Here is a 23033-nt window from a genome sequence, read left to right as displayed (position 1 = left end):
CCCAGCTGCTCAGGAGACTGAGGCAGGAGAATCGCTTGAACCCGGGAGGCAGAGGTTGCGGTGAGCCGAGATGGTGCCATTGCACTCCAGCCTGGGCAACAAGAGCGAAACTCCGTCTAAAGAAAAAAATAAAACCAACACAAGAAGAAAGCATTTTCCTACCTGCCTTCCCAGACTAAATTTCTTCCCTAGGCTCCAGAGCTTCTGAAAACAACCTTGCAGTGTCTCCTTCATCCCTCTCTAAGAGGCTTTATGGCTCTAGGCTCCAGGGGGAAGATGCCCCATCACAGAAGTTGAGAAGGATGGATGAACTGGTAAAACAGCAGAGGAAACAGAGCAAAGACACCCTTTGGGACTAGAAAACACCTTGTACTGTGCTTGGGTATCAGGATACACCTTTTTGTACACACAACATACATGTATCTGACTATGGCAAGTTTTATTTGGGGAAAGAGTCAAAATATAAACACTTCAAGGAAGTGTTCCATATTCACTGCATGCCTATTACTGATAGTTTATAAAAGTTACCTTTAATCCTTCTAACAACCATTAAATGGAGGTGTTTGCTCCAGCTTACTGTTTGGGAAATGGCGGCTTAAAAAAGTTTTAAGAGGCAAACTTCAGATCACACAGCCAACAGCAAGCCAGGCTCTGAGCTCATGTCTGCCTTCAGCAAAGGTCAAATTTATTTTAACATATTCTTTTGCCTCTAAGAAAGAAACTTCCTGTGAAATAAATGCTAACTGCAGGCAGGCAATGATTGAAATAAAGAAAACAAAATGCATAGACTAATTTGGTTGGTGGTCTGAGTTTTCTGCCCAGAAGAATTCTTTGGTAAGGAAAAAATTATTCAAAAGAAGTGATGGGGATGCCTGTTGCTCGCAGCATTTAAATTACATTGAATGACACTTAGGAAGATATCTCAGCAGAAGCAAGCCTTCTCTAGCTGGAGGTGATTCCTTTTCTTCTGCACCTGACCTTAGAGGTAAATCTTGTCACAGATCAGGCCTAACCTATGGCTTCCTTTCGGTCCCATAGAGTTAAACATATTTTATGTTCCCTGAGAATCATGGAAACATTCTCAGTCCTCAGAAAGTGCAGGGACTTCTGTGTCTCAGGGCTTCTCCATATTTTGGGGGGAGGGGGGTAGGGGTTGGGGGAAATAGTCTTTTTTCGATTAAGAATGGTAAAAGAAATGACTTGCTTGAAATGCAACATTTACTTCACAAATACAGTCCCTTTCTTATCATGAAAACTTTGATCAAATCCATAAACTGTCTATAGCAGAGAAAGGTGCACCCAGTCAAAAATGTTCCTGTGTCACCTCCTCTAACAAGTGGATTGCTGGGTTTTTCTTTGGTAGTTTTAAAAGTACACCTTACCCAAAGGCCTAAAACAACTACCATCGCCTGGTTTTTTCTTTTCCAGAAATAAAGGAAAGATACGGAAGTCCCATTCAGAAAGTACTGAAATCAAACATCCAATGGACATTATTCCCTGCAAGTAAACCCCTTATCAGTCTCTCGCAGAGATTCTAAAACGTTATCTCGATAGACCAGATTATGAGGCTGACCCACTCTCAATGCTGAGTAGGAATCAAACGGACATTCTTCTCTGTCAGCAACCCCTGCTTTGCCAATCCAGATAAATCAATTAATGGGATGCAGAGCTGCTGTCTTGCCTTTCTCTTCCCCATGCTTACCTCCCTGAGCTCCCCCGGACTCCTCAGTCCCCTGTTTAATACCATCTAAGAGTCCTTATTTACAAGAGGGCTTGTGCAGGTGCAAGCTTTCAGGCCAGCAGCACAGGAGCGATTGCCCTCCCTCCCCTTCCATCCTCCAGGCTCCCCTCTTTGTGAGACACTTTTTTCTTTTCTCTGCTTTTCAGACCAAAGACGCCCCTCAGCAGCTAATCTAATCGGATTATGCTAATTTGTACTTCATGAACCTAAACAGCATAACTAGATCTGCAGAGGGCTAAGGCCAGGAAGAGAGGGACAATGACTTTGTCAGTAAACCTACCCCCGAAAAAGCGCAAAAAGAATGTATGTCCTGTGTTTAGCCACACAAAGCTGCTCCTCTGGGAAGCCTACAGAGCTCTTGACAATTTAGAGTGCTCAGGAGCGGTCTATGTTCAGAACAGAAAAGGCGGCACAGCGAAGGCACAATAAAGACCACAATGGCAAGGCTGTTTCTCCCTGTGAAAAAGTAAGGCCCCTCTCTTTCCTCTTGCCAGTTTACTGACTTTCACCTCTTGGCTAATCAATTCGTAAATTTGGAAGCCGAAGTCAGGTGGTACAATTCAACAAATATTTATTGGCATCTACTACCTGTCGAGGACTACACTCGGTGCTATGGGATGCGCAAAGTTGTCTAAGACTTGGTTCTTGCCCTTCAGAATTTATACTCTGATATTTCCTTATCAGATATATCCTTTTTCTAGGTACAGCAATTAGAAAACACCTCAATGGGGTGATTGCAATTCCTGTATTCTCTCTGCCTCACGTTGGCTGACTCTGCTAGTCATTTTCCATAATCTTCCACAGATGGTTTTGATGATTATTTTTAGTTTTTTCTTTTCTTTTCTTTTCTCTTTTTTTTGGTTTTGTTTGTTTTGAGACAAGGTCTCACTCTGCCACCCAGGCTGGAGTACTGTGGCACAATCATGGCTCACTGCAGCCTCAAATTCCTGGGCTCAGGCAATCCTCCTGCCTCAGCCTTCCTAATAGCTGGGACTGTAAGTGTGTGCCACCTAGTGCAGCTAATTTATTTTTATTTTTTGTAGAGACAGGGTCTCGCTATATTGCCCAGGCTGGTCTCAAACTTCTGGGCTCGAGGAATCCTCCTGCCTTGGCCTCCCGAAGTGCTGGGATTACAGGTGTTGGCCACTGCACCCAGCATCACGGATAGTTTTTAAAGATAATGTATGTTCATACAAAGCTTTATATTTTATCAAAATATATAAGTATATAGTGTAATTTTCATAATAGACTATGAGATAAATAAAAGTGGTATTTTCAACCCCATTTTGAAGTCTTGAAACTGAGACTTCGAGATATTAAGTGGCTCCTCCAAGAGAAATCCTCCCGTTACCAATTGGACTTCTGATTCCAAAGCTAGTGTTCCCTGTCCTCTCAGTATGCTACCTCACATAAGGCTGGAGGGGACCTTACAAGGTCAGCAAGTTGGTTCTCATGCATGTGAGTAGGACTGTACACAAAACATTAAAAAGTTTACACTAATAGCCTTTAAGAAGCCTTCATGCATTGTGAAATTGAAGAACTGACCCTCTTCCCCATGAGGCTCTTGATGTCCTGGGTGGTTGGCACTCAGTACTTTTGCTCATTAGTTTCTAAGCAGGCTATACCCTTGGATGATGAGGCCCAAGCAGTTGAAGACATCTTCCCTGGAGACTGTCTGCCACACACCTGTCTCTGTCACAGCTGGCAGTGGAACGCGCCTTTCTCTTATGCAGAGGACTCATTCCCTCTGGGTCTCTCACTGAGCTCCTGCGCTTCCACCTCTAGTTTTTGTATTTCTTAGTAGAGACGGGGTTTCACCGTGTTAGCCAGGATGGTCTCGATCTCCTGACCTCGTGATCCGCCCATCTCGGCCTCCCAAAGTGCTGGGATTACAGGCTTGAGCCACCACGCCCGGCCTAACGCGCCTTTCTCTTATGCAGAGGACTCATTCCCTCTGGGTCTCTCACTGAGCTCCTGCTTCTCATCTGAGAGACTCTTGTAATTCACAGTCCATTTACAGAGCTGAAAAGATTCACTACCCTGAAATTAATGAATTACTGAGGCCTTCTCGGTCAGATGCTCATTTTGCCACACCTTCCTTTCCACCACCCCTGAAATAGCTTAAGCAGAGAGCAACAAATATGCAGCAATGATTAGTTTCTGTCAACAGAAGAAAAGGAGGGCATTTTTCATCTCTGTTTTCATTCCTGCCCCCTCTCCCTTTTAAAGCTAAAGAACATCCTTATGAATTCTCATAGCTTCAGTTGCTCGTTTGGGATGAGAAGTGGAAGGGCAGAGGGTTGGAGGTGGAAGACTTCAGATAAATTTAAATAAATAATTTCTTAACACTAAAATATCCTTATTCAACTCACAATTGCCTTAGGGTAGCTTGTCTGGAAAGTTTCCACTAATAGTTTTAACTCAATTTTCTTAGATGGTTAATGATTACAGATCAATTTCAGACTTTCTTTTACTACTAGCAATCTAAACAATAATGAATATTTAAACACCTTAACCTTGGTGTTAATTTTGCTGTGGATGGCTTTCTTTTGCTGATGTAATGCTGCCCTGTTGGATTTTTGTGCTCCATCCACATACTTTTGCCAAATTATCATAATGGGCTAAGGACTAAGGGTTAGGGTGGATGTGGGCTGCAGTGTAGATGATTTGCCAAACCAACTACCTTGACCACATTCAAATTAATTATCATAGACATTGCTGTGTGAGTAAGATGATTTGTTTGTGAAAACTGTAGTGATACAGTTTTTTTAACCTAGAGGATTTAAAAAAATCTGTCTAACATTTAAAAAAATCCCTGATGAATAGAAAATATTTGTACTGTATAAGGTTAGGTAAGACCTACTAATAAACATTATTATTATGCTAGAAAATGTATTACTGAATCTATACCGACAGCTTTTTCCCTTTTGTGTTGTTTAGATTCCAGGATTCTCCATAGGCAGAGTCTAACTGATCCCTGATGTAGAATACCATGGTCAACTATCCTCTGAACCCCAGTTATACAGTAGAGTGCAGTCTCTAATAGCTGCTGCAACTGTTAGTGTAATACAGACCAAACGAAGAATGGAAAGGAGTTATATGTCGGGCTAGAATAGGCAGGATGCCAAAAACCAAGCCCAAATAGCTTTGGGTGTTTTGCCTCGGATCAGTTTCTAGGGTAGCACAACAGGAATTCCCACATACAAATGCAACGTAAGAATCAAAGTCCACTGTCACCTCTGGGATTAAAGCCAGAGAAAGTTAACAAACAGAAAAGACCAGACGGTTACCAGATCCAGTGGTCTGGTTTATTGGGGCTTCTTATAAAGACATGGGATATCATCTCTGTGACTGTCCTTCATTATTTATAATGACACAGCTCTCTGGACTGGTGTGTGACAGTGGCTTCCCACTATGACATTCTTTCCCCCAACTTTGTACTAGGTGTCTAGTCAGAGTAGTGCTGGTCTTTGGACTTTGCAGGAAGGTGGCTGTGGAAAGATACCACATGTTTGAGGTATTGCAGAAGTGGGGGGGGGCAACTTTTCAGTTTCACTCATTGACCTTTTCCCCAGCTCCCAATCCCCACCCACCAAACACTGCAATTGCCCTGATGTCAGAGGGAGTCCTTGAGCTCTTTCTTCCTCATTCTGAAAAATATAAAAGTTTATCTGCTTTCTGAGCCTAGTCTTTGGTAGATGCATATGCCATGGACCAGGGGCCAGTATACCAATGAATATAGCGGTGGGCCTCAGAGATTCCCAATATGATGCTGGGGGAGGGGATATTTGGGGTGCTTGAGCCCATGCTTTTGTGGTTAGATATATAAACAGAAACAAGAGAAGGAGACTGTTCTATGGAGTAGTCCTTCATATGGTGGCCACCTTGCCTGCACGACACCTGTTCTTCCACCTACTTAATGCAGAAATGTTTGCATCAGTTCATGGACTTGGATTTCAGCTTCTAGGAGACGGCTATTGTGGATGTTGGGGCTCAGAAAACAATACCTCAAAATGAAGGCCTCAGAGTCATAAAGACACATGCACACGTATGTTTTAAGAGCAAAAGTCCATCAGTGACAGATTTTTCTTTGATCTTTTCCTGCTGTCCTGTCTCTCAGTCCCATTCTCCCCTGAGGCTAGCCATAGAAGGTATTACAAGTAATGGCAAAAACCACAATTACTTTTGCACCAACCCAATAGACTCCCTCTTCCCCAGGATGGGTTAAATTAGTAGTAATCAGAACCCGTTTTCCCCAAAGCTAGCCATAAAACCTAAAAATATTACTCTAATTTGCCTTCTGCCTCGTGTCAGTGATTTTCAGCAAAGCTTCAGGGGTTCTCCTTGGACCCCAAACTTGGAGACCAGAGTCCTAATCAACTTTCAAGCTGGGCACACTGTGACTCAAGATCTGGGAGAATGTCCACTATTTAGTGGCCTAATTTGCTGCCATGTGATTGACTAGGTCCCTTCTGAAAGAAATACCTTGTTTTAAATTCAGGGAGGGCAGACAAAACACTATAGTATACAAAATGGGGTTATGATTCTAGAGCATTCGACAGCCAGCTAGTTCCCAGACTTTCTTAACCTCTCTAATTTGAGTCAGCAGCTCAACTTCCAAGAGCTGTCACAATACCTTGTGTTTCCTGCTGTTACAGCATTTATTATGCCATACAATCTTTGTTCATTTATTTGTGTGCTATTAAAGCAAAGCTTCCTGAAAGCCTGGAGATGTTCTTTATCTGGACATACAGTTGATTAGATGCATGACCAGCCTTTGGGAATTTTGTCATAAATATCTTCCAAGAGTCCAATGTAGGCAGTGATGGTGGTGGTCATTTTTTCAAATAACTATTGAAGCATTCACCATTCCTCTTCTCCTGAATGGCAGTCTTTAGGGAAATTGGTGTATTCTCATCTCTATCCTCAGTGACTCAGGATCTAGCAGCCAGTAGAGAACAGCTGCTTAATGAATTTCGAGGCTGATTTCAGGTATCCTTGCCACTGAGCTCTGAATTCTAGGGGAATGACACATATTATTAGCTCCTGGCCAGGCACCTCCAAGAGCCTCATAATATTTGCATGTGTCTGCAGCCCAAATTATATGTTTGTTCAAGCGATAACGCAATACAAGAATCTTACCCCTACTTAGGTAAAATTACTTCCTTTCAGGAAGGAGAGGAGGGCCCTTGTAGTATGCAGAGGCATATAATTGAGCCCCACGGTAGACATGGAATCTGCCACTCTATCTGCTTTTTAAGCAGCTCTACCTCTGAATTTAAAAATAAATAAATGAAGAAGTAAATGACATGAAAAGCCAATCATTTTTAAGTCCTTAGATTACTGGCACCTAAAGATGATCTTGGATGATTAACCTGGAGTTATTAACTTCATCTGCCCTGGAAGTAATTCTTTGAAAAACAGACCTCAGGGAAGCATGGGATTAAGGAAATTGTATACAGTTTAGCTGTTATGTCTCAGGGTTCCAGAAGGAACCTCTGACTGAGCTGATGACACAGCAATGCCTCTGACAAACACTTACGTGAGTTAGGCTAGGCTCGGCTCGGCTAGGCTCTTATCCGTTAGTTCACCATGCTACTCCCACGTCTCTGGAGAGACAGAAAACCTAAACAGAGCCAAACTGCTTACTAGGTCCCAAGTTGCCTTGTATATTTGTTAGAAGATATCATTTTACCCACTTTATTGAATTTTTTTTTTTTTTTTTTTTTTTGAGACAGTCTCACTCTGTCGCCCAGGCTGGAGAGCAGTGGCACGATCTCTGCTCACTGCAGCCTCAACCTCCTGGGCTCAGTCAGTTCTTCCACCTCAGCCTCCTGAGTAGCTGCGATTACATGCGCGTGCCACCACACCCAGCTAATTTTTTGTATCTTTAGTAGATATGGGGTTTTGCTATATTGCCCAGGCTGGTCCCCAACTCCTGGCCTCATGTGATCTGCCTGCCTCTGCCTCCCAGAGTGCTGGGATTACAGGCATGAGCCACTGCGCCAGGCCTATTGAAATTTTATGGTACACAAACCATAAAAAATTTTATGGTACACAAACCATAAAAATGCAGCTCTATGAATTTTCACAAAGTGAACACCCCAAGCCCACAAAACAGAACCCAAACTCCAGAACCCCTTTCCTGCATCCAACAGCAAACATGATCTGGACTTCTAATTTCATAAGTTGGTTTTGCCTGTTTTTGAACTCTATATAAATGGAATCACGCAGAACGTATTTTTTTTAAGTCTCTGGCTTCTTTTAATACCACATTTGTCCGATTTATTGATTTTGATGCAGGTAGCATTATTTTATTCATCCTAATTGCTATAGAGAAAATTGTACATATATTGCAAGTCTAAACCAAGATTTATTCATTTGTACTACTTTTAATGGAACATTTGTGTTGGGGCTATTATAAATATTGCTGCTATGAACACTTGTGTAGATGTTTTTGGTGAACATATGCCCCCTTTAGAAGTGGAATTGCTGGGTCTGAGGACATGTATGTGTTCACTTTTAACATATATCACTAGTTTTCCAAAGTGGTTGTACCAGTTTATATTCTCACCAACGGTGTGAGACAGTTCAAGTTGCCTAGCATCCTCACCAGCACTTGGTATTACCTTTTTTTTTTTTCATTTTAGCCGTTTTTATAAGCATATCTTACTGTAGTTTATTTAACATTTTCATTAGTATTTCCATGATGACTATTGAAATCAAGCACGTCTTCAGAAGTTTACTGATTATTTAGATATCCTCTTTCCTGAATTACCTGTAAAGGCTTTTGACTATTTTTGTATTGAACTTTCTTAAAAAATTAGTTGCATTTCATTTATTGATTTATACAAGTTCTTTATATTTTCTGGTAAGAGTCTATTGTTGGAGATGGATATGTGTGTGTGTTTGGGTATGTGTGTGTGCATATAACAAGTATCTTCTTTTCTTGCCTTTTTACTTTTTTTTTTTTTTTTTTTTTTTTTTTTTTGAGATACGGTCTCACTCCGTCACCCAGGCTGGAGTGCAGTGGTGTGATCTCAGCTCATTGCAGCCTCGATAGCCTGGGCTCAAGCGATCCTCCCACCTCAGCTTTCCCAGTAGCTGGGATTACAGGCAAGCACCAATATGCCTGGCTATTTTTTTTTTTTTTGTAGAGACCAGGTTTTGCCATGTTGCTTAGGCTGGTCTCGAACTCCTGGGCTCAAGGGATCCACCTGCCTCGGCCTCTCAAAGTGCTGGGATTACAGGAGCGAGCCACTGCGCCAGGCCCCTTTTTACTCTCTTAAAGTGTCTTTTGGTAACTGGAATTTTTCAATGTTAATGTAATCCTATTTATCAGTGTTTTGTTCTCTGATTAGGGCTTTTTGTGAGAAAGTGTCTTTTGGATGGCAAATCTTTTTTGATGCAACTCTTCACCTGCCTGGGAGAAATCCTTGTTTGGCCTCTGCCAGTGCTGGCATCAATAGGTTTATGTGGCTGGTCATCCACAATGTCCCTGACGTGTCTTCTTACCTCATTGAATTTTTCTCACCTAACCTTTTTGCTCTGGTAACATTGATGCCAGCTGACTATACCTCATCTGTCCTTAGGGTGGATTCCTTAGTCTGAGCTATGATCTGACTGACCAAACTTGCCAACCACCCAGTCTAATTAGCCAGTCTCAACCTCCTTTTATCTAATTTTATCTTCAGCCTCTCTTCTGATTATGGATTTGCAGCAGCTGTCAGCCCAGTTGTCCTAACCTCAGTCTAGTAGGGAACATTCCCAGCCTTTATTTAGACCATGTCCTGGCTAACGGTATTTTTATTTTGGCATCTCAAGCTTAGGTGAATTTAGAGGACCAGAGAGGCCCTATTGAAAACTATTCCAAACTGAACTAGTATATTTCAATATAGAGGACTTGTAGCTGGGAGGATGTGAAAACAGACTAGAAAAACTCGAGAACATGGCTTTAGTCAAAGCAATAACATCATCTTTGTGTATTAAAGGAAGCATTACTGTTATTTCTACTTGGGCATATGTTATTATACATATATAACACTTAAAAAAGGATATAAAACTAAAAAACAAAACACAAACCAAAGGGGAGAAAAAGAAAGAAAAAATTCCCACACGTTTTTCTTGGAATGTTGCAATTTTTCTTAACTTCCTGAAGTCTGTAACCTAAGCATCCTTTTTTATTGCACACTGATAATTCTGTTCATTTCAATTAGGTCAAACAGATCAGCACACTAGAACACAAATTTGACTGCTTTTATGCAGTAGGTAATTTTTATGAAATTAGATCCAAATTAAATTCTATTCATGACAAGAGAAAATTATTCAAAAAGTCATTACGATATTTGGAAAATAAATTTTGAATAATAATAACCAACCTTTATTGAGGGCTTTCTGTGTGCTGGACACTGTTCTTTACGTGTGTTGATATATTTAATATTTACAAAAAAACCCATGAAGTCCAGATTTTAATTTTTGTCATCCTATGAATGAGAAAACACGTACAAAGAAACTTGCCTAAAGTACTTCAACTAGCAACTAGCAGGGCCAGGCTTTGACTGAGGATGTCTGGCCTCATCACCTGCAGTCTTAATCACTGAGCCTCTAAAATCAATATATTCTATACAATGTTAGTAGTTAAGAAAGCACACCAACATGGCACAAGTATACATATGTAACAAACCTGCACGTTATGCACATGTGCCCTAGAACTTAAAGTATAATAATAATAATAATAATAATAATAATAAAGAAAGCAGTAGGAAAGGAACTTCCAAATTCCTACTAAGAGATCTGGAGATCTGAATAGTCTAGAAGAAGAGTAATAGTTAAGATTTATTAAGCACTTACCTTGTGGCAGGCACTTGTGAAAGCAATTTATGTACCTGATCTCTTAATTTTGAAAACAACACTGTGAAGTAAGTACTGTTATTCTTATGTTAAAGATGAAGACACAGGCTTATAGAGATTTAGCAACTTTTTCTCTTTTGAGATGGAGTCTCATTCTGTTGCCAGGCTTGAGTGCAGTGGCATGATCTCAGCTCACTGCAACTTCTGCCTCCCGGGTTCAAACGATTCTCCTGCCTCAGCCTCCCGAGTAGCTGGGATTATAGGCGTGTGCCACCATGCCCAGCTAACTTTTGTATTTTTGGTGGAGACCGGGTTTCACCTTTTTGGCCAGAATGGTCTTGATCTCTTGACCTCATGATCCGCCCGCCTTGGCCTCCCAAAGTGCTGGGATTACAGGCGTGAGCCACTGCGCTCAGCCAGCCACCGCACCCAGCCTAGCAACTACTTTCTGTGAAGTTACACAATGAGTGGAGTGTCTGACTTTAAGGCCTGTATGTTTTATGTTACCACCATACTACACTGCCTCCCAAGATGAGAATATTTCTCAAACGAACTCAAGATGTAGTCAAGGATGTAATTTGATATACTGCTAGTGGCTAGTTAAGCCTAACAGAAAAGTAGCCAAAGAGGTGGAAGATGCAGTCATAAAAAAGAATGAGTTCATGTCCTTTGCAGGGATGTGGATGAAGCTGGAAGCCATCATTCTCAGCAAACTAATACAGGAACAGAAAAACCAACACCACATGTTCTCACTCATAAGTGGGAATTGAACAATGAGAACACATAGACACAGGGAGGGAAACATCACACACCAGGGCCTGTTGGGGGGTGGGGGGCTAGGGGAGGGAGAGCATTAGGATAAATACCTAATGCAAGTGGGGCTTAAAACTTAGATGGTGGGTTGATAAGTGCAGCAAACCACCATGGCACATGTATGCCTATGTAACAAACCTGCACGTCCTGCACATGTATCCCAGAACTTAAAGTAAAATATAAAGAAAAAAGAAAAGAGGTGGAAGAAAAACCTTTGCTATCATAATCTGATGGTTCCTATCTGAAAAATGGGATACATATTTACTGAGTGAATAAACACTATAAATAACCTGATAGTCCAGTTGAAACAGCAGAGATCAGAAAGGTTTTACATGGGGTTCTCCAAGATGAATTTCCAGTTTTATGAACTACTTGCAGGGAAAAAATTGTTTCCAAGGTTAAATTACTGTGGGATATTATCCCCTTCTTAGATAATCATAATGCCTATGAAAAGCTCTGCTGTTATTAACAGTAAAAATATTCTCCTTAGTTTATTTTGGATTGAGGAAGCATTACCAATTTTTGTATGCAAAACTATAAGAATATCCAGCTTCATAGATAAAAAATAGAATACTGGTAGATTTTTACATTTTACAGATTTTATATCTTACGTGATTTATGGTTATTTAAAGCACATACAGTGATTGAAACAGTCCTTGGACTATACATTCTATCCATACATATACAATTCCACTAATTGACCATTATCTTTAACAATAGTCTTGAAAATATATGTAATGTAGACACATTCTGTATGAAAGCTAGACAAGTTTGGACTCAACCAATGAAGTCTGTATTTATTGTCAATTGTCACATGGAAACAGCTTACATTGGAATAATTTCTCTCTGTGATTGTTAATCCACCTGCAACTGTATTTGCTCTCTCTGTATTTATGGACCCTCCTGACCATGCATGCTCTGGTATTTGGACACATTTATAAATCCCTGGGTATGATTCTTTTTATTTGCCCATACATCAAGTACATGGTGTATTCTCATTGCTAGTGTTTTGGTTTGATCAACCCATCTATTCAGATAACTGACACTTTGTAGGTTCCCAGCTGCAGCCATGTGCACTTCCTTTCAAACCTCACCCATCCATCTCATTCTTTTTTGAGACAGGGTCTTGCTGTGTTGCCCAGGCTGGTGTGCAGTGGTACGATCATAACTTACGGTAGCCTCAAACTCCTGGGCTCAAGTGATCCTTCTGCCTAAGCCTCTCGAGTAGCTGGGACCCGGTGCACCTCACCACCCCGGGCTATTTTTTTTAAAAAATTTGTGGAGATGGGGTCTCATTATGTTGCCCAGGCTGGTCTCAAACTTCTATCCTCAAGATATCCTCCCACCTTGGCCTTCCAAAGTGCTGGGATTGTAAGCATCAACTACCATGCCCAGCATCATCCACCCCGTTTTCTAATCTCCTTCCTTTGCCTGTCGTCTAGTATAACAAGATGCTAATTTATCGTGAAATTCCATTAGAGCCCCTAAGACAAAAGATGTTACTTCTACATTCTGAAAAGACAATTAAGCCCTGTCTATGCAGGACTTAATAAAATATAACAACTGGTCCAGAGAACTTCACTTTCAACAACGTAAGAGGTCAAGAATTTGAAGGGAAATTCATGGAAGGGAATTCAGTAGGCTAGAGGCTTTGCTTTCCTACTCCTCTCCCCGTGAAGAAAGAGGTGCTAACTTTCCCTGAGCCAATTCAGACTCTGTTTAAACAGATAAGAAATTATTTTTTCACATAACAGGAAGTCTGAGAAGGATAATTGATAATTTTGATGATCTGCTATTTTCTCTCATGGTCACAACATGGCTGCCCCAGCTCTAGGCAGAAAGACAAGGAGAAGGGCCAATGTCAAGGGCATAGGTCCCTTTTATCAGAGAAGCCACATATTTTCATTGATCTATTTTTTTATTTTTTCACCAATATCATATGTCTTGATTATCACTGTAGCTTTGTAGTAAATATTGAGGCTGGACGGTGTCAGTCTTCCAACTTTGTTTTTCCTTACTTTGTTTTCAGAAGCATGTCAACCTAGGTCCCCTGAAGTTTTATTTGCCAATATCCTAACACAAGTTCACGCCTTGCTGAGAGGCTGAACAAACTATATCTAATGTTTTAACCTGATACACAGAGTTGAATACGTGTGCTGGGTGATTCAACCAATGGCGTCTGCCATAACTGTAGAGGTTAGGAGATCTTGCTATGTGAGCTCCATGGCATCATTGGGAAACCCACAAATACACCCCATGCATGAGTCTGCATTGAGAGCCTGCCATAGAGAAGAATATCAATAGCCAAAAGCAAACCAAGACCAAGAAACCAAAAAACAAAAACTATGACCAACATTTGCCAACTAGAAAGTCTTCTCTTCCTTTTCTCTAATTTCCCTCCTCACTGCTCTAACCCTAGAAGACACAGAAGATGAAAGGAACAGAAGATGAAGAAAGCTTGGAGGGCTCCACCATGCCCATTCCCCCATCAAAGTCTCTGAGACAGGCAGTCCTGAGCAAATGGGAGGAAAGAAGTTCTGTATTGCATGTAAGATGGATGTTGTAGCTGGACTGGACTTTTTATTTTATTTTAAAAATATCTTAAGTTAGCTGGGAATGGCGGCAGGCACCTGTAATCCCAGCTATCTGGGAGGCTGAGGCAGGAGAATCACTTGAACCCGGAAGGCAGAGGTTGCAGTGAGCCAAGATCCCACCACTGCACTCCAGCCAGAGCAACAGAGCGAGACTCCGTTTCAAAAAAAAAGAAAAAGAAAAAGAAAAAGAAATCTTAAATGACAACAAAGCAATGGGATCTGCTGAGATAATGTCAAAGAATGGTATGAGGTTACTAATGATTACTAATTGGTCTTCCTGGCCCTTATCTGGTGGGTAACCTTTTCATTGCTGTAGGGATGCTGAATCTATCCGTAAAGGAAAACTTTAAAAGAAGTATTTGGGTTCTGTTGGACAGGAGAAAACCTAGTAGGAGTACATAGGAAGACTGATTGTAACAGAATAGTAACAAATTTTGGTCTGTCACTGCTGGTGGTGACCTTTCTAGCACTTAGTTTCCTACTTTAAAATAAATGGGTTGGCCAAGTGCTGTGACTCACACCTGTAATCCTAGCACTTTGGGAGGCCGAGGTGGGCGGATCACTTGAGGTCAGGAGTTGGAGACCAGCCTGGACAACATGGTGAAACCCCATCTCTACTAAAAATACAAAAATTAGCCAGGCGTGATGGCAGGTGCCTGTAATCTCAGCTACTCGGGAGGCAGAGGCACGGAATTGCTTGAACCCAGGAGGCAGAGGTTACAGTGAGCTGAGATCACGCCACACTGCACTCCAGCTTGGGCAGCAGAGCAAGACTTGCTCTCAAATTAAAACAAAAATTAAAAAATAAATAAAATAAATGGGTTAAAGAAAATGATTATACTAGACATCTCTTGGGATGTCTGCCTAGCTCCCTCCTTTCTCTTTATTTTTTTTGAGACAGTGTCTCACTATGTTCTTCAGGGTGGTCTCAAACTCCTGGGCTCAAGCGATCCTCCTGCCTTGGCCTCTCAAAGTCCTGGGATTACAGGTCGAACCACTGTGACTAGCCGCTCCCTCCTTTTTCAGGAAATTGCCTCTGATATGGAGGGATGCTTCAGATCTGAATCACATGACCCAGCCTCTCATCAGAAGCGATTAACCAGGAGTGTACAGCTGTCCCAGGTCAGGACAGGGTCTCCCTCCTGACAACATTCAATAGGGGGACCCAGAGACAAAGAGATGTTGGCATTGAGTATCATCAGTGACTGAGAGAAGTGCACACCCACCTGTTGCTGCTGGGCCCAGAAATGCTCTGCTTCTTGCTCTTCTTGAGCTCAACTTTTCTTGGCTTTCATGAGATTCCCTAGTAGATTTTTGGCAAGTTATTCATTTTGCTTAAGCTGCACAAAACGGTTTTCTATTACTTGTACTCCATGTTACTATTTTTTTGGGGGTCCATTCAACTTCCGAAACTCGTTTATTCTGTGATTTAATGGTACCTGTTACTCTTGAACAGAGATGTTGAAGAGGAATATGTTGAACTTAAGTGTTAATGACCACAGATAACTGACAGCTATGGCATTGGTGGGTGACTACAGTTTTGGTGGTCCTTACGCTGAAGAAAGTTAGAGATATTCCCATAATAACATCAGGCTTTTAATCAGGTAGGTTTGTACTTGTTATACACGGAGAACATTTTTAGTTTACTAGTTTATATTAGTGGTACAAATGACGATTATAGAAAAGGATTTTAGTTTCCAGTGCAGTAAGTAAGTGAGCCATGTCAGCTTTTCCAAGACACAATATCAAAGGCACTATTATTAGATACATGCTGAGTCTAAAGAGTTGAGTGTATACTTAAATTGGTTTTACTTCAGTCTCATGCACTGGCATCTAATTATACTGATTGAACTCAGCGGGTATTTTGAGGGCAATTGGTGCTCTCTAGCTAATTCTCCTTGATAATCCTGAATAGTTAAAAAGGTTGAATTCAAATTACATATACTTTGTCTTAAATGTCACATATCACTATCATTTGATACAGTGTGGCTATCAAGTGCTTATCAAAATAACTTTAGAATGAACATGCCTGACCAAGATACTAAGGTTTAGGAGTGCAATTGGTTCCTTTAATATGAAACTTCCATATCGTGGACTCTAAGGTAATTTAACAAGTTCAATAGCATGGTAGGGTGACTATAGTTAACAATAATATATTGTTTATTTCAAAATGGCTAGAAGAGATGATCTGATTCATAGTCCTTTAAGATTCAAAAGAGAAAAACAAAAAAGATGATTTGAAGTGTTCCCAACACAAAGAAATGATAAATGTTCGAGGTGGTGGATAGGCTAAATGCCCTGATTTGATCATAACACGTTGTATGCATATATCAAAATATCACATGTACCCCATAAATATGTGCAAGTATGATGTATTAATAAAAAATAAAAAGTTATTATTATAGATTTCCCAAAGTGAAAGGCATGCCACTTAGTGGGTAGAAAGCAGTATTACAGGGAAGAAACAGCTAGGATTGCATGTATGACACTGGGTTTCAGGATATTGTCAGTTTGACCCAGGAAGATGGATGTGTAAACTGAGACTAAGAAGGGTTATATGGATTTTTCTAGAATTAAAGAGATAATTAACATTAGTGACATGACCATATTGTTTGTATTAATAGAGGCTTATATTGCTGAAGAAAGCATTTATTCATTTACAACACTAGTTCTGAACCAGGGGTGATCTTGTGCCCCCCAACCCCTGCCCCCGCCCCAGAAGACATTTGGCAAAGCTGAGACGTTTTTGATTGTCACAAGTGGAGAGTGTGTGTGTGTGTGCATGCACGTGGCTCTGACATCTAGTACCAGTGATGCTGCTAAACGTCATACAATGCAAGCACAATCCACCATGACAAAGTATTGTTTAGCCCCAAATGTTCATCATGCTGGTGCTGCAAAACCTGGCTTATAAAAATTAGATTCACTATTTTTTAACTAAAAAGTGCCTCCAACAGATTTAGTCAAAACTCTTTTTCAGGCCGAGCGTGGTGGCTCATGCATGTAATCCCAGCACACTGGGAGGCTGAGGCGGGTGGATCACCTGAGTTCAGGAGTTCAACCAGCCTGGGTAGCCTGGCCAACATGGTAAAAACCTGTCTCTACTAAAAATGCAAAAAATTAGCCAGGTGTGGTGGTGGGCGCCTGTAATCCCAGCTACTCTGGAGGCTGAGGCAGGAGAATTGCTTGAACCTGGGAGGTGGGGTTTGCAGTGAGTCATGATCGCACCACTGCACTCCAGCCTGGGCAACAAGAGCGCAACTCAGTCTCAAACAAACAAACAAACAAACAAACAAAACAAAATGAAAAAACACCCCACGAAACTCTTTTTCGGATATTAATACAATTAGACCAGTTTGGCTTCCTAATGAATAAGCTATACTTTGTAATTCGGATTCACTTTGTCACCAATAATTATGTAATTTTGTATACCCCTTCCAAAAGTCAGAAAGACTTTGAATTTTCACATGTAATTTTCCCAAATCTTGCCTTTCCTTCTTACCAATTTAAAGGTAATTGGTAATTAAAATGCAATTGGTCCCTTTAATATAAAACTTCCTAATTGTGGACTTTAAGGTACTTCAAAAAGTTCAATAGCATGGTAATTTAAAGGTAAGAAGGAAAGGGGTCTTTCCATCTTCCATTTCCTCCTACGATGCTCGTAGACTACATAAGTCAACCACTGACCAGAAGCAAATATGGTGAGCACATTTAAATGTAGATGGAACTTGTCTTTTTGTGAGATTAGCATTCAATTTCCCCTAGAACTTTATAAGGAAATTTCTTTAGGCTCTAGGCAGATAGGACCAAGTTTATTCTTACTGTTTTGAAATGCAACAATTTTCAAATTATCTGTAGATCTGAGATAATTAATTCCTTTTTATTGGAATTATTCTGTTTAAGGAAGTAAAGTGCTTGATTTACTTTCTTCATAAAACCTCTGATTTTTTTTTTTTTTAAATCAGTGATTATTCACTTTTGCCCTATCGGTGTTAATAATGGATTTAATGGTACCCCAGAATAACACCGGTAAAGACACATAACTCAGTGATGTCTTAAGGATTACATCATATTAAGTATTTTTTTAAGCCCAAAGACTAACCATATATTTTTCAAAATTAAAGACTGTTAAAATGTAAAATATTTAAAGAAATAATATCCAGGCCGGGCGTGGTGGCTCACGCCTGTAATCCCAGCACGTTAGGAGACCAAGGTGGGCGGATCACGAGGTCAGGAGTTCCAAACCATCCTGGCCAACATGAAGAAACCCCGTCTCTACTAAAAATACAAAAAAACGTGGTGGCGTGTGCCTGTAACCAGCTACTCGGGAGGCTGAGGCAGGAGAATCGCTTGAATCAGCGAGTTGGGGGTTGCAGTGAGCCGAGATTGCGCCACTGCACTCCAGCCTGGCGACAGAGTGAGACTACATAGCAAAAAAAAAAAAAAAAAAAAAAAAAAGGAAACAAAAGAAAAAAGAAGTAATATCCAAACTCTGAGCCTAAATTCACAAAACTAAAATTCCAAAAATAAGGGACTGTGTAAAAAGTATGGAAAGAACAGACTTAAACAGGAAAGTATAAATATTCACAGGTGTTTTTTTTCCCCTTAGTTTTGCTAGAAAGTGTGCTACCGGTCTAAAGACTTTTCTCTACAGGAAGTGCTTGCTTAGAAAACCACAAGTGAAAATATTTGAACAAATCTATTCTTTCTTGATAAGTAATGAAGTGTAGAGATTTACTACAATTTTCTTGCGTTTTAAACACTTAGTGTTAGGGCAGTACTTCTGACATCCAGCAAAATGCTGGCTACATAGTAGGCACGCAAAAAACATTTTGTTAAATGAATTAAAATTAATGAATAAATATTCAGATAAAAAAATTCTCCTCTTGTAGTGCATACTCCTGTGAAGCTGCCTCGCCTACCTAGCAGCTAATCACGTTTCTCCAATTTCCTGGTGCCAGCATGTTCTGTTCACACATCAAATAAAAGTGTGCCAAGCTAGTTTTTTTCTTACCCAAACCTACTCCTTCTTGTTTCCTATTTATCAGAATGCAACCACAATCCTCCTACCCACCTGTTCCTCATTTTCTTTGACAAATGCTGCCTTTCCGGCCTGTACAGACTGACACTCACTGACGGTATTTTGCTTCTACCCATATTTCCCACAATTGGTCTCAATTTCTGCTGCCACAGCCTCCACTACCTTTTGGTTGGACCAGTGAATACCCTCCGATTTTCCGTTGTCAGTCGCTTCTCATCAATCTATTCTTAATCTTGTTGCTTGGTTGCACCTCCACGCCCTCATCCTCCACCAAACAACCCGGTTAGCGTAATGATTAGGAGAAGGGATTCTGGCTCTGCGCATAACATATTGATTGATCAAGAATTTAACCTCTGGAGCCAAACTGCCTGGCTTTGTCTGCCATTCGGGGACTTTTCCCAACCTCATTTCTCACTTCGTAGTCAACCCAAAACACCCGCCTCCATCTCCCACCTAGCTTTTGCTTCTCACTTAACTTTTAAAGTCCGGCTCACATGTCACTTTACCCACTTCCTAGAATTGTAATCTTCGTCTCGGAACTGCTCTCGCACGGCAGCTTTACCTCTCAGTACTTGCTTTTGTACCATTATGTGCGTTTTATCTCTTTTTATAAAAAATATCTTTCAGGGAAGGCATAGTTCTTGAGGGCAGGATATTACTGTTTTATTTTTATATCTCCAGTAAGTCAGTGTGACTTGCACTGTGGTTGCTCGATAAATGTTAGGTGAATGACATCAATTTACAGAAATAAATCCAACTCTGAGCGTCTCCCCTTGAGGACCGTGTTTCGTTCATTTGCATACTCTTCAGGTCCTGCGCCGCGCCCAGGATGGGGAAGACGCTGGACCCTTATTAGGAGAACCCAGGCCGAGCCTGCTGCAGCTGCCGGGAACCCGCTCGCCCCGCCCACCCGCCTGGCGCCAGTGAGCATGCGGCTCCCGCGACGAGCGGCCCCGCCCCCCCCTGCGCCAGGGCGCACGCGCAGGGCTGGAGCCGGCGCGGAGGTGCTGCCGGCTGTGGGTGTCCGCTCTGCTACCCTTCACTGTGCGCGCGCGGGGAACCAGTCGCCGGGGCTGCTTCGGTTGCCGCGGTCGGTGGTCGTTATGGACTCTCCATGGGACGACTTGGCTTTGGCCTTCTCCCGCACGTCCATGTTTCCCTTTTTTGACATCGCGCACTATCTAGTGTCAGTGATGGCGGTGAAACGTCAGCCGGGTGAGTGCGGGGCGCCGCGGGCCGGGCCCCTCAGAGTGCCCCTGACGGCGAGGACCGTCTAAGTCGGGTGGGCGGCTGAGTGGCCGCTAGCCCAGACAGTTCGATGGTAGAGTTGGAGGGGCGCCAAGGGCCGGTAGGTCCGACTTCCTGAGTGCAGATGGGGAAACGGGCCGGGGAGGACGGAGGCTCTAGTACTTGTCAAAGGAGGCGTGACCTGGGGTCCGCGACCCCGCAGTCGGGACGAGCGGGGTGGACCCTGCCAACCGCCAGCAGAAGTCCCAGGACTGACAGAAGCCGCCGCCGCGTTTCGGAACCATAGTTACCCGCGCCAGCCCAGGGCTTGCGCGGCCTCCTGGCCGTACCGCCACTCGCTCGCACAGTGTTTGAAAGTCACGGGAGGAGACAGCAGGTTTCTGACTTAGTCTCTTGGAGTAATAGATGGTTGCGGACTACTCTCCAGTTACGAAAGTTGTACAAGCACTGAAACAAAAAGCCTCCTGTAGCCAGACCAGGATTCCCCTTCACGCAGTGTCCTGACATCCTGCCTAGCATGTGAGAAGCGAGTGCGTTCCCCTTTTCCCAGTCACTACGAACACAGTACAAGTAAGAGTTACCTGGCATAGCTTGACTATCTGCAGAACGGGGATATATCCTTGAAACAGCATTTTGAGTTCTTTCAGCAATGCGATCAAGGGACAGTAGTTGTATTTTATTGGATTTTACACCAGGGTGCGTTTGCTCTAATACTGCTTTACTTTTGTAGTTATTCTACTGTCCTTTTAGTTGTATGGACCTCTTCTTTCTTTGAGGTCAGGCATTTCTTTGCCTACTTTCTTTGTGTTCTTGCTGTCTTTCGTCGCCTTGCCCTACAGATAGTTGATGAGTGAGGTCTGGAGGATGATGCTGTACCTTTTTTATGGACTGCTTACTGGTTTTAAAAACTCATTAGACCTCAGAAATATTTTTCATTTACGTTGAAGTTTGTAGCTCAGTTTAAATCATTGATACAAATTTTGACCTGGGTAAGGATGGTATTACTGTATTAAAGTAGAACACATTATCTGCATAAGATATTATTTCCTTGATTTGAAAAAAAAGTTTTGTTGCTACTACATGTTCAGAATTTGATTAAAAAAATTTTTTTTTGGTATAGGCTGAATCAGATGTTCAAATTGTGGTCCAGGGACCCATGGGATTCTCTGACACTGCCAGTTTAAAATTACTTTTATAATAATATGCAGATGTTATCTTTGTCACTCTCATTTTTCCAAAAGTGTACAGTGGAGTTTTCCAGAGGCTGAGTTGTGATACTGTAACATAAGGAAGTAGATATGAGAATCTAACAGTTTTCTATTTGAAGCCAGACATTTGTTAAAATGTACAACAGTGTGATTCTTCTCACTAAATGTTTTTTGTTTTAGAAAAGTTATTTTTCATAAGGAATACATTATAATAATTATTATTACTGTTTTTGAGACAGAGCCTCTCTGTCGCCCAGGCAGAAGCGCAGTGGCGCGATCTTGGCTCCCTGCTGCAACCTCTGCCTCCCGGGTTCAAGCAATGCTCCCTGCCTCAGCCTCCCGAGTAGCTGGGATTATAGTCGCCTGCCACCACGTTCGGCTAATTTTTGTATTTTTAGTAGTTGAGACGGGGTTTCGCCATGTTGGCCAGGCTGGAAGAACACATTATTTATGTTAACATTTAATACATGTACTTTTTAAAAAATGAAAACATGGAAAACAATTGTTGCATAGTGGACAGGTCTATGCAGTCCTACCCGCAAAGGCTAAGGAAGCTGAAAGGCTGAGGAATTCAGTTTCTCAGAAAGAAACCTTTGAAAGGGACTTAAGAACAGAAGCCATGTCTTGGGTGGCCCCAAGAAGATGGTGGATCACCCCCATTACCCGACCCCCAACCCCCAACCAGGGATGTGTAGGACAGTTGCTTAAGGGCAGAATTTATGGTAAGTGAAATAGCGTTAAGGTTGTTTGACCTAAGGGCAAGATTGGTAAGTATATGCTTTTACACAAGGAACAGTAGATAAAATATAAATCTTAGAAGCAATCCCAGAACTGGGGTTAATCATAAGTCAACATGGCGGATGTTGGAGTTGCTTTAGCCTCCACAACTATTTAAAATTTTCTCAGTTATAATTCCTAAGATGCTAAGTATTGATACTTGTAACCAACATAAACAAAACCCTTTGGGGTTCTCAAAGAATTTAAGTCAGATTGTTTAAAAGATATAATTTACATAGAGTCTATTCACCATTTTTAATACAAAGTTCTGTGTTTTTGGACAGACACATACAGTCATTTAACCACCATCACAATCAAGATACTGAACAGTTTTCTCACCCACCCCAAATTCCTTCCTGCACTTTTGTGTAAGCTGTCCCCCATCCTTGGCAACCATTAATCTGTTTGCTAATTTTTAGGGATGTAGAGGGCTCCTGAGATTCCAAAAATTGAGAACCACGTGATTATTGAATACTAATATAGTATCAGACAGTACCAGTACTTGTAAAGAGGTAAAAATGATAGAATTCAGACGCAAGAGTGAACAGTGTACCTGTTTAGCCTTTTACCTGAAGTGTGTTAGACTGCCCATTTCCTTTGACAGTTCTATTATTGGTCTTCAATATCTTGCCATTCTGATGATCAGAAAACAATTTTTCATTTACATTTGTCATGGTACTGATGAGTTTGTGCCTCTTATTGGTCATTTGTATTTCCTGTAAATTGCTTGATTTTTTTTTTGTCCATTTTCTTATTGGGCT

At 41.5% G+C, this 23033-nt stretch overlaps 1 protein-coding gene across 1 annotated transcript in view; it reads left to right on the top strand.

The window, feature by feature from the left end:
* Window positions 1–20013: 20013 nt before the first annotated feature.
* The window catches only part of TMEM38B (transmembrane protein 38B), a 79770-nt gene continuing 76750 nt past the window's right edge, over window positions 20014–23033 (top strand). Inside the window, exon 1 of the mRNA XM_050761867.1 lies at window positions 20014–20254. Within this exon, the coding sequence (XP_050617824.1) occupies window positions 20143–20254 (112 nt within the window). The 5' untranslated portion in view covers window positions 20014–20142. The remainder of the gene's footprint in view (window positions 20255–23033) is intronic.

This window comes from Macaca thibetana, chromosome 15 (assembly GCF_024542745.1).
Source record: "Macaca thibetana thibetana isolate TM-01 chromosome 15, ASM2454274v1, whole genome shotgun sequence".
Taxonomy (NCBI): Eukaryota; Metazoa; Chordata; class Mammalia; order Primates; family Cercopithecidae; genus Macaca; species Macaca thibetana.
This window is presented reverse-complemented; position numbering and strand designations above follow the sequence as displayed.